This window comes from Pempheris klunzingeri, chromosome 2, assembly GCF_042242105.1.
Source record: "Pempheris klunzingeri isolate RE-2024b chromosome 2, fPemKlu1.hap1, whole genome shotgun sequence".
NCBI classification, from domain to species: domain Eukaryota; kingdom Metazoa; phylum Chordata; class Actinopteri; order Acropomatiformes; family Pempheridae; genus Pempheris; species Pempheris klunzingeri.
Window position 1 is genome coordinate 3,220,467 of NC_092013.1, and position 12,536 is coordinate 3,233,002.

The 12,536-nt window shown below is 42.6% G+C and overlaps 1 protein-coding gene across 1 annotated transcript; it reads right to left on the bottom strand.

The window, feature by feature from the left end:
* Positions 1-447: 447 nt before the first annotated feature.
* top1a (DNA topoisomerase Ia) lies at positions 448-11,818 on the bottom strand. Its single transcript, XM_070845601.1, has 21 exons — positions 11,677-11,818; positions 11,161-11,185; positions 8,886-8,982; positions 8,601-8,715; positions 7,439-7,491; positions 7,247-7,339; positions 7,095-7,164; positions 6,837-6,928; positions 6,632-6,747; positions 6,416-6,537; positions 6,195-6,317; positions 5,210-5,397; positions 4,967-5,111; positions 4,068-4,211; positions 3,677-3,862; positions 3,526-3,594; positions 3,295-3,409; positions 2,828-2,955; positions 2,229-2,323; positions 1,972-2,121; positions 448-1,860 (listed from the first exon to the last, which is right to left on the bottom strand). The coding sequence occupies exons 1-21, from the start codon at positions 11,707-11,709 to the stop codon at positions 1,758-1,760; spliced, it is 2,262 nt and encodes a 753-aa protein (XP_070701702.1). The 5' UTR covers positions 11,710-11,818; the 3' UTR covers positions 448-1,757.
* Between the last annotated feature and the right edge of the window lie 718 nt (positions 11,819-12,536).

Sequence of the window (12,536 nt, forward strand, 5' to 3'; positions counted from 1 at the left end):
CAGGGCCACAGAGCCGCCAGATGCTGCCACAGAAATGAAATCCTTCTTGACGAGGGCACAGGGGAGGACTCAGAGCAGCAGCATTTAACAGGAGAGTACAGGGCTGTAATGAGCACCAGTCACACACACACACATTTGAGAGCTGTTTAATTTAAAGGATTAGATTTATTCAATTCTTGGAACTCTTCCGGTTTGTTAAACCTCACATATAATGTGCCACAGGCTGAGTGTTTTCAGAGAACGTCTGAGCTCGTCCTGCGATTAGAGGAGATCAGATGTGTCTGATGAAGCAAACACAAGGATGCTGTAACTCTGGCGATGCCACCGCCACAGCTGGTGATACTTAAAGGCCACGTTTTCAACACACACATCGAGTTCCCCCCCCCCCGCAGTTTCCTTGAATGTGGAGGAGGAAAAAAATAAAAGTCACAAGCATATTTATTTGTAGGGTTTTATTCATTTTTCAACCTACAATGAGCTTAAAACTCAAAGAAAACATGATCAAAGGCTATGACAGAAGGTAAAACAGGAATAGGATGTTGACTTTACAGCTACTTACATCGATTTTCCTATAAGAGTGGAATAAAATGAACTGATAATTCACATTAAATGTTACATTACTTTATCCTCAATCTTTACATAATTAAAAAACTGCCTAAAACTGTAACAGATTGGGGATTTTTTTTTTGGCAAAGTTGATATCCCTCACATACCCTTCTGGGAAGAAGAAGAAAAAAAAAAAAACAAACCCTTTCCATTTACTGACTTTAAATACATCATAGCATTATCTTCAAGTAACAGATGTGGGAGGTTTTTTTTTTTCCTTGGAACAATTGTTAAATTAAGTTAAAAATCAGATGTCGACGGGGCTATGCAGAGAGATTCAGAGGATGCTTGCAACTCAAGAGGATAAAAATGATTGGTTCACATTTACACTGAAAAAGAAGTCCCTGATGGAGGCTGTAAAACAAAATTCACATTCTGCTTGCTTAAGTAAATATTGACATGGTTGCAGTATATTTCCCCCCCTTTGCCTGCCCAGACATCCTCTTTCAAGCTCAACAATTCAACATAGTCCAGTTTAAAATATTCAAATATTTCACCGACAGATAGCGTCCATGGCCGAGCCCCTCGCGCACACACACACACACACACACACACTCACGCGCACACAAACACACACCACTCAGAAGTCGAGCTCACATTTCCATTTCCTCGAAAGGCGCGTGGGTGTAGTTAAGGAATTCATTTGATTCAACTTTCTCTATCAAAATATAGAATTCATTAATAATACATGGGAGGGCTAAAATACAGAGCAGGTGAACAGAGAAAATAAAATGATACAAAGCATTTTTTGTTGTTTTTGCTGAATACAGTAGCTAAAAGGACCACAGAGTTCAAAGTTCAGGCATCGTCAGGTTTTGTCCCCGAGGAGGGAGAGGGACACGAAAGGTAAAAGGGTCTTCCAATTACTGGGACTACGCCTTGACGCTCAGTTGTGGGTATAGTTCAGCCTTGGTGCCTGATCTCAGATCAGATGTTTAGACTACCCACAACACCCTGCCGCCACTTCATTATGGCCCCATCTCGTCTTACCGTGTCGCCGCCGCCGCTGCTGTTCTGCTCAAACTCTCTGAAATTCCTGATCAGGTCTGGCCATCGAGCAAAATTCAGTTAAGCTAAAAAACAAGTATCCGATAAAAATCAAAAAAAAAAAAAAAAATGAGTGTATCATAGTTAAAACCACAAACTGGGATTTAAAATTCAAAGTCGTCGTCTGCCATGTCGATGGCCCAGGCGAACTTCTCCCGCTGGGTTTTGTTGTAGATCTTCTCCACGGGAATGCCCCACTTCTTACACCTGGGAGGCAAACAGGATCAGAGTTCAAGCACACGATCCTCGTTGTTACTGGTGCACCAAAAACAAAGCCAAGGAGAGGACGAGTTCACCGCTTCCTCCCCTGATACTCACCAAGCCACAGAGATGCGAGGGTCCAGATAGTTGAGCTTGGAAGTGCCGAGAGCGATCTGCTTGTTCTCCTCACGATCGGTCGCCTGCACCTCCAGTTTCATTAGCTGGTCCTCTATCCTCTGGACCGCCTTCTTCTTGGTCTCCACAGCTCTGACCAAGAGCAGACGGGCCAAACGCAATGTTATTAAAAAAAAAAAAAGTGCTCAAGCTTGAGGATTATTTGGAGACGACCGTTTACCAAATCTTCAGATACCTACTTTTTGGATTTTTCATCTTTCCGTACTTTGGCATCAGCCTTGGCGCTCTTCAGTTCTCTCTTGGCGTCAGACAGCTGGTCCCTTTTAGCGTCGATCTAAGAAATGACAGCGATTCGTCTCAAAACAAACAAAAAAAACGAACTACAAATGCTGATTGTTGTACTTGGAGATGACGCGCTCGGTTAACGAACCGCTTTCAAATGTATCAGTCAAGCATTCAAAACTGACAAAGGAGGAGAAGCCATGAAAAGTCGGAGTAGGAGCTGATTAAAACACTGAAATTATCCAATAAGCTCTTTCAAGACAAAAACACCCTCCGACTTTTCCACACAATATCTAAATAACAGGCTAAAAATGGTACTGATTAAGAACATTGTACTCCACTTGCTGTATTTGCCGCCTCAAATTAATTTTGCTACGGCGGAGTACAAAAACATTTATCGGTTTCCCTTTGAGCTCAGTCACAGAGAACAAGATTCAAGCATGTCGGGATTTAAAACTCAACAGTAACAAAATGCTTCTGACAATTCAGCATCAAAGCTGGAACTTTTCTTCTGGAGAGAGTATTTTAATAAACATTTTAAAAACAGCATGTTTACCTTAGTCTGCAGGTTCTGCATCGACTTCTCAAAAGTCTTTGGCGGAGCCCTCTGATGGTTACACAGGATGGCCACGGCCCTGTTGGCCCTGTTGTAGGACAAGATCTTGGCTGGAATGTTTTCTTCCGCTAGAGAGAGACAGCGAGCACACAGTCAGTTTTCTGTATGTGGCTGCAGCCAAATAAAAAGTCTATTATCATTTCCAAACACTGCACTAATCCCCCTCCCACAACTGCTGTTTCCATCTCCTGTTTAACTCTACGTGAGACTCGAGCTGGATTTCAGATCATTTGACCGCAGGTGGAGACAGTCGAGTCAAATCTTTACAGCCCAAAACTCACAATTTGCCTCAGGAGGCTTTACAATCAGAACAAAGTACAACACCCTCTGTCTTTCTTTCTGTGAGTCAGATAAGGAAGAAACAAAAACCCTCTTAACGGTGAGGAAAAAGAAACCTCAGGACGTACCACTTGTGAGCACCTTGAGCTGCTGTTGCAGGGTGATTGAGGCGTTGTAGGTACGGAAAACTTTGGCTGTCAGACCGTCCATCAACTCCTGAAGGTGTTTGTTCAGGACAGAAGTCTGAGGAGAGGGAGGGGGGGGCGCCGAGTGCAATCGTTAGAGACAGAGAAGTTCAGCTAAAAATGTGTGAATACTGATTTTATAGTTTTCCCACAGAAAGAAGTTGTTTCACTCACGTTCAGCCGATCGAACAGGTCGTCATCAGGCTCCTTGTTCTCCATGAACAACTGAAGATTCTTAAATACCTACAAGGGGAAGAGCTCATAAACACAGAGGCAGCTTTTGCACACTTGACTCAAAAACAGAGCAGTGTTTTACAGCTCTTACCCGTTTCTCCACAGGGACTTTGTTGTAGTAGCGGATGGAGTCTTTACCCAGGAAGTCAAACTCCACCACGTACTCCTGACCGTCGTTCTCTGGATACAGTTTGATGTGTTCCACTCTGAGCGAGCAGCAGCCCACGGTGTCCGCAGTCTCTCCTTCCTCCTTCTCATTACCCGCTCTCAGAGCCAGCTAAAGCACAGCGGGACAGCTGGATTAAAGCCGGCTTATAAAAAGACATTACGCTCCCAGCAGCTTGTGTTTAAGCACCTGCTAAAACCCCACCTGAAAGTCACATTCACTGTTAAAAAGCAGCCAGCACAGCAACGAACTCCCTCCCTCTCTCTCTCGAGCCTGCCCCACTCAGGACGATGTCAGGAGTGGCCGTGTGCCTCACCTTGTCGATGAAGTAGAGAGCCACGGCCCTCTGTCTGATCCTCATCTCCTTGGACTTCCAGTCCTCGCGGTACTGGGTTCTGATGCGGTCCACGCACTTCTTCAGTCTACGGGCCGTTTCATACTTCTGCCAATCCTTCTCTCCCTGCGGGCAAACCACAGCGTGGGCCGATCAAACACCAGGAACAGGTGAGTTAGATGCAGCCATGTTTGTGTACGAACTCCAAATGGTAGCTTTAGCAACTTTTCAGAGCACCTCTGCAACTTCTTTTTCCCCAAAAAGCACCTAGAAAATAAAGCTATCAGCTAACGTTAGCTACATTTACAATTTATTTTGAAAATCTCATTTAAAAAAAAACAATAATTTCCAAGGATTCACCAAGAAAAACATGAAAACAAACCCATCCTGTCATGTTTAAAAACCTAAAAATATCTGAGCAGTGGCGTTCTTAAATCATGTTTACAAATAAAAAACAGGTGATAAATCTAAACCTACAAATTCCAAATAATATTTTTTCACAGAAGTCCAGTCGTACTGAGTAGTGTCACAGTAAAATCTACTAAACAACGTGGTTTTACTTCATCACAGCGTCATTTAGCAACAAATCGACCTGCCTGCATCAACTTCCCTTGGAAACTAGTTGCCAAACTGATTATTGCACAATACAACATGCTTCCTGTACAGAAACTGTATTGAAGTGTTCAGATATAAACACGTGACATTAAAGTCTCGACTTTCCATCGGAGCAAATCATTTGTTAGATTATAAAAAAGGTCAACAAAACCTGGAGGAGTAAAATTCAGCCGAGGCGCTGCTGCTCACATGAATTTGTCATAATAAAGAGACATTTAAGCCCACACAGACCCGTCTCAGACCCGGTTCCCTGCCCACCAGCCTACCTTGATCCTGGAGCTGGGGTTCAGCATGATGTACTTGATCGAACCTTGGATGTTCTCCGTCCACGACACCAGCCAAGTCACCTTGTTGTCATGGCGAACCTCTTTCCACTTAGTGCCTGGAGGAGGCGCGGGGTGTTTGGAGTCCCTGAGAGGAGCGCGGTAAAAACATTTAGTCATTATTCTCTCACAACAGCAGCAGTACTGAGAAGGAAGGGGGGGGGAAATAAAGTGCCCTTTACTGACTTGCTGCAGTTGATGATGATGTCTTGAGGCCTGATGCGACGTTTGAGCATGCCCATCTTAGGGTGGTCTCCACGACCGCGGAACAGACCCGGGGGCTCAATGCGGAAGTTAGCGATACGTTCCCTGTGGTTATCCATGATGCAGAAGCCATACTCCTGTAAGATACGCTCATTCTCCTCTTTTATTTTCTACAGAAAGCAAGAAAGGAAGAGAAATGTGACCGTTAAGCAAGAATCTGCTGAATTTGCTCAGTTACTGATTCACTCAGATCCTCAACATCTTCAGTTATAGGAACAATAATCATTAAATCCGATAGAAATCATTCAGATTAGATTCCAACGTCACTGTTTACATGGACCCTAAGTAAAGTGATGAGATCAGTTACATGCTCCAGAGTCTTTAATCAGAATATGACGTTTGCACAAAGTGGTTCTGTCTGAAAACAGAAGGCGTCACTGTTAACCCGTGTAGAGCAAACATGGGAGAGAACACGTTTATCCGTTTATTATTTGGGCCACTATTGGATTGTAAAGGGGAATATTAGGGTCCATGTAAACACAGTGAATATGTGGGATAAGTAAACTATATTAAGATCACCTATCTTTATAACCTATCCTTTGAACAAACAAAGTGCAAAAATTCTCAAGTTCCTGCTTCTTAAATATCAGTGTTTCATGTTTTAGTTCCCTACAACACTAAACTGAATCTCTTTGCATTGCAGACAAAACAAGACATCTGAGGACGTGATCTTGTGCTTTGGGAAACACTGATTGATTTTAATACTTTACGGGCCAAATAATTAATCGGCTGACAATTAAAATCATTAGCTGCAGCCCTGCCGATCCATTTTATCAATCAGCACAACAAACAGCAACACTGGTGACGTTGCCTGAGCGATGTTTTCAGTGAGCTCCTCCTGTGAGGTTGATATTGTGGGTGGCCCACTCCACTGGTTTGATAATGCAGGGCACATGTAGAAGCTGACCTGCTTCTCCTCCTTCGTCATGGCCTTCCTGGCTTCAGACTGTGCCTTGAAGTAATTGCTCATCTCCACGAAGTCACACTTCTTCAGGTCTGAGATCTTAGCCTTCTCCTCAGAGGTCATTTCCTGTATCGGCAAAAAATAAAAAATAAATAAGCCATGAACTAATACTTCACTAAAATCTGCAGAGGTCTCTTTATTAACAACAGTGCCTCCTTTCCTACCTTCCTCCAATCTTTAAAGAAGTTTTTGCGGAAGATGTCCTTTGTGGTGTATTCATGGTCCAGCATTTTGGCAAAGAACGTGGCGACTTCTTCTGCCTCTGGGCTGAGCTTCATGTGCTTCCCTAAAATATGCAAAAATTGGTGGGTTTTGTTCGCCACTGACGATCCATCATGTGATTCAACAGCACAACACTTAGGGAGAAAATATAATCTTACCATCATAGTAAAATTTGACATTGCTAGGAACAGGCTCGTATGGTGGTGCAAACACAGGCCCTTTGTGCTCCAGAAACTTCCATTTGACACCGTCTGTGTATCTCTCTTCTTCCCACCTGGCGTTAAAAATCCAGTAAAAACACTGATCAATCCAACACGTCGCCACATTGATAATCGTACAGCTGACTGGCCCCGAACTACTCACCATTTCCACTTCTCCTCTGGCTCTTTCTTTGCTTTCTTTTTCCCGTCGGTGACGACATCTTTTCTGAGTTTTGTCTTTTTAGACTTCACGTCCTAAAAACGAGAAGAGAAACCGAGTTCTTTTGTTTGCAGCTTGGCAGGAAAGTCATGACAGAAAAGGCCGAGAGTGAAGACTCCGCAGTTCTTCAGCTGCTCCCCCATAGGTTTTAGATTTTCTCTAAAACAAAGCTTGAATTTTCCATCTACACGCTTTGGTTACCTCATCTGGTTTCCTTTTCTTTGCCTTCTTGTCATTTTCAGTCTTTATTTTCTTGGGCTTGAATTCGGTGCTGGAAAAAGAACCGCTGTGTTACAGATTTGGTAATGTGACTTTACGAAACATTAAGACGTCTAATCACACAGGCCACTCACTCGTTGTCGTCATCTCGTTCTCTTTTTAGAGATTTCTCGTGTTTTGGAGAGTGGTAAAAATCATCCTCGGGCTCAGACTTCATATGGAGAGGGCTACAAAAGAAGACGTGTTAAAATAAATAATCGGAAACGGCAACATGGAAAGATGCACCCAAAGTCAGCACGTGGGGGAAATGTGCAGGCCAGACGTACCTGGCAAAGCCGTTCTCTTTTTCCTTTTTGACTTTTCCATCAAAGGACTTCACCTGAAATATTTACACAAAGTCGTTGAGAAAAAAACAAACTATAAAATAAAACTATAAGAGCATAAACCTCATAAAAAGTGAACATAAAACTTCAGCAATGATTCCGTCATTGCCAAACATTTTAATTGCTATGGTTCATTAAAGTTATTTATAGTTATGAAACAACTTGTTATTCATAAAACATAAAAGGCTTATTCAGTGAGTTAAATTCAAGCACTAAAAAATAAAAAAGGTACCTAAAATCAAATACTTCCAGACTTGAACCCTTTACAATCACATCTAAATTGTTACTATAAATTCAATTGCAAATCTATGCAATATTGTCACTTTATTCCACCAGCTGTTCATATTAACTTTGTATGTTTTGATATCTAATGTGACACCAGAGAAGATAAAACAAATATCACAGCAGGATCATTTCACTTCAAATATCAAAATGATTCTCGGCTTACATGAGTGATTACAAAGATGAAACACCAGATTATGTTGAAAAGTATATTCAAAGTAAAGCTTATTCCTAACCTTGAAAATAAAGACTGTTAAAATGAAGCATTTAAAGACTTAATGTGAACCCTGGGAGTGGTAGAGACTGGAACATTTAAATGCTAACATTCAGCCATCTTGACTCAGATTCTCAGTCGCTCCGATCATGGTGCTATGTAGTTGCTTCTTTCTATATTATACACCAGCTGCCCTTAACATCAACCTAATTTGCAGACTGAGTATAAATATTCATCCATTACGTCTCCAAATCCTACTAAAAGACTACCAGGCTGCCTGAAGCCATCTGAAATTATGTGGAACAAAAAATATATATATATATATATAAAAAAAAGCAATCCAGTGTGTGATTCTATTTTTCCATTGGATGTCCATGTCCTGATTTGAAGGGCAGACTTGTCAAGCTAATAATTGAAACAGAAGATGTAAACTAATAAGCTGTACATCCTGCTCATTCCGTTTAAATAGCTGAGGGCCATGAACGCGAGTGCAGGATTTGTTGCCAGAACTTAATATTGTAAAATGATTCATAATGAACACTGAAATCTCAACATTACTTCCACGACCACGTGTGCGTCCCTCCACTAATTATTTGCCAGATAATTCACCTTGTCCTCCTTCCTCTTCTCCTTGTGCTTGTCCTTGTACTTGTCTGTGCTGCCATCTTTGTGCTTCATCTTTTCCTTGTCCCTGTGTTTTTTGTCAGAGAAGTCCTTGTGATCGCTAGAATTAAAAAAAAAAACACACACACATACGGAGCTGTTTAATTAAAAGGTGGTTTCGGCTTCCGCTCATCAGTGCAATAAGTACTGCAGTAATCCAGAGGTACATCTTGTCCACTTGGAGCGGACACCACCAGAAATATGCATTTAGGAGGAGCACACACACCATACCTGTTGCCATGCTTTGATTTCTCCCGCTCCTTATCCTTCTTGTGGTCCTTATGTTTGTGTTCCTTGTCTTTATACTTGTCTTTATGCTTGTGAGAGTCTGAGAAGAAAAAAAAAATAAAGCGTCACCTTCTTCAAAAGTGTGATATTGACTGAATCCATGCAACAACTGACTGAATAAACGTCAGCTTGCTATACCCCATGTGTGCCTATATTTAAATACAAGATCTTCTTTTGCGCCATAATAGGATGACTGACCACACACACACACACACGAGGTAAAGACACACTCCCCTCAACCAGGGGCTAATGTGGACAAGCTAAGAAAAGCTTACCGACCAACGACCCAGGAAGCACACAAGTCCCAACGACCCAGGAAGCACACAAGTCCATTCACAAGTAAAAACATGGGTCTAATTGCTACAAACATTGTCTGAACGTGCACCACAATCTGAATGCCAACCGCCTGGAGTCTTTTACACTGTAGCACAGCACCTCCTGCTGCCCGTATGAGCGCCTTTGTTTATGAGACAATATGCAAACAGACAGGTTGAAACATGCTAGTGAACAGCGTAGGCTTTCACCCTCCCTTCAACGGGGCAATGATCTAAATTAAAAAGAAAAGCAGGCGCCCAAACTGTGCCAACAAACACCAAGTCAAGTCTTTAAGGAGCTCGAGGTTGGAGAAGTGATCACAAGCACCGCGACAGCTAACAGGTCCCAAAAACAAGCCGCCTGTGTTCCCCCTCGGTCTGCCAGAGTAAGAAAAGCAGTTCACAAGCTGGAAAAGTCTGATACGTGAGTGATTTTGTCTCAAGTGAAAGCCCAAAGAGAGCTGTTCCTTCTACTAGTTGTTCCTGCTATCATCATAAAACTAGTAAATTTGAAGAAAATCATCCGAGACAAATCAATTTAAAAGACACACCTCATCACATCACTTAAGACACGCTAGCAAACAAATGTGACAAACTTGGCCGAGACTTCTCCACAGCTCACATACATAAATTCAGAATAATGTGTAATAATTGTCAAACAAGTTGAGCTAAATAGTTTACTCAGACTACAATGTGCATTAGTGACTGGTTGACAAGTCTTTTTAAAAACAATATCTCCACTTAACACCACTGACAACTACAAGTGAAGCCAGGGCCCCTTTTACATCCCATTGCTGATGGCTGAAAAACAAATGAGTGGAGTGGTGCTGTTGTCCAGATCATTTTAAGCAATGCAGGGACTGGACGGGGAAGTCAAGCACCAATCAATAATCCCATATGGGTGGTAACTGGAGTATCGTATGAGGAGGTTAAGCCATCGGTCTGACACCAGACATGTTGGGAGTTTTGATTCTAGGTGGGTCAGCGTTTACGGTATCCTAGAAAAATAAATAAATAATAAAGTTAATCCTGCTTAACTGTCAAAAATGATTTGCTTGGTATAGACATGGATGTATGTTGTATGCTTGATATAGGTTTCTAGGGCTTAAGACAGATAATAGCATTAAAAAAAAAACATGTGAAGCGTGTTCAATTTCTACTTTAGGACATCACCAAGCCCAGCTAATACACAACATCTTGCCCAACTTGCAAAGTGATGGTGAATTGAAGTAAATAATGTGTTGAACTGCTGAAATGTGGATCCAACTCCCCAAAAAAAAAGAAAAAGAAAAGCTCCACTTTCTCCTAGTATGTGGGGATGTTTCAGTCCCTGTGGCGATTATACAAAATAACTTTAGCTATGAATAAAACAAAAACAAAAAAAAAAGAGGAAACTATTTGAGGCTGCGTGTATGTGCAAGAAACAATCAGACTCTTCTTGGCCACCACATGGGATTAATGAAGCACTATGTCTTCGCATTTCTCCTCCTCACAGCCATCTGCACTTCACAGCCTGGGTTCAGCTTGCAGCACAGTCAGGCCGCTACACCGAAAAAGAAAATGGCGCAGAGACTAAGTCCTCAACCCCCAAACCCTCACTTTCAGACGGGAAATGTGGCCCTAAAAGCTGAACAACAAGACACCCCACCGCGGTAAACTGATAAAACACCTCGAGGTGTGTGCCATCAGCGGCTCGGATCGAGAAAATAATGCGCGGAAAAGCTTTAATTAGACCTCCCTTTTGAACAATAGGCGCTTGTGAGTGAGACAGAGGACTTAGTCTCTGGACGCCATTTCTGTCCTCTGCTAAGAACTAACGTAGCGATACATTAGAGCAGTGAAGATGTGTCAGAAACGGAAGAAAAGCGCGTTTGTAACTTGTTAGCTTCGTGTCAGGAACTTACCATTGAAACGGAAGCCGCAGTCAACCTGGAAAATCAAAAACAGATCAATGTTAAATTTCGTAGTAGCTAACCAGCCGGCTAACTAACTTTGAACTTGCTGGATGGCAAAGCGAGTTTTTTTAGCTGCCCGGCTAGCTAGCTAGCTAGCCCAGCTAGCCTAGCTAGCTCCGCTGCCTGGTAATATGGCTTAGCGGCGGAGAGCGAAGCCGCTACTGCTAGCATGGGCTACAGCTAACGCCGTGTTAGATGTTAGCGTTACCCCACTTTGCCTTGGAGTTTCACACCTAGCCACACAAGCCTGAAAGCTACCTGGGGGCCACCATGCTGTTACATTACAAACAAAAATGTAAGGAAACGTGTCAGGACGCCGATAACAACAAAATGAGTTGGCTTACAAACAGTCGGCTAACGCGCGCTAGCAGGCACTGTTCACAGTTAGCTAAGTTACCTTGTCAAACCGAGCAAATAAAACGGCAGCACGGCGCTAAACCCGTCCACCAGCGGCGGTGACATTACCTGGTCTTCGCTGTGGGAATGGTCCCCACTCATTTCCTAAACGTTGTTGGGTGGAAAAGCCAAAAGAAGCACAAACGTGTAAGGTTACCACACACCGGCGAGGAGATGCAGGCAGAATGAAGAAAAGACTCAGTTGGGCGAGAGATACAAGTCCCGATTGTACGCCAGTGCGCATGCGTCTTAGTTTAAATGGTAGAGAGCAGCATGGCTCCTCCTCTTCCTCACAAAACGTGTTGCTCTTCTGCCCACGATGGTCACGCGCTGTCCTGAGTGGGCCACACACACGTCAAAACGTTTCAACTTCCAATCCAACCACTCCTCCATGTGCGATTACTTTGTACATAAACTGGAGAGCATTTCTCCTGCTCTAAAGTGTATTCTCACCGGTCAGAGTGGTAACTGAAGATATTCCTAAAGTGTTCCTTTATTAGTCCCACGGCGGGGAAATTCACAACCTTGCAATCTAATGACGAATCTACATTACCACCTTTATCTATCTACAACTTTGACCGTACTTGTCAAAATATATATATATATAACAGCGCACAAATCTGCGACGTCATCCTTCCCAGGAATAATGATGTTCCCTTTGCCAGTCATGTGTATTGGGCTTTCAGTCCTAGAGATCCACAGTGAACATTCTGAATTTTGAAACATTTCAGAGTGAACATTCTAAGTTCTAGAACGTTACAGAGAGAACATTCTGAATTCTGGAATGTTTCAGAGTGAATATTCTAAATTCTGGAATGTTTCGGAGTGAATATTCTAAATTCTGGAACGTTTCGGAGTGAATATTCTAAATTCTGGAACGTTTCGGAGTGAATATTCTGAATTCTGGAACGTTTCGGAGTGAATATTCT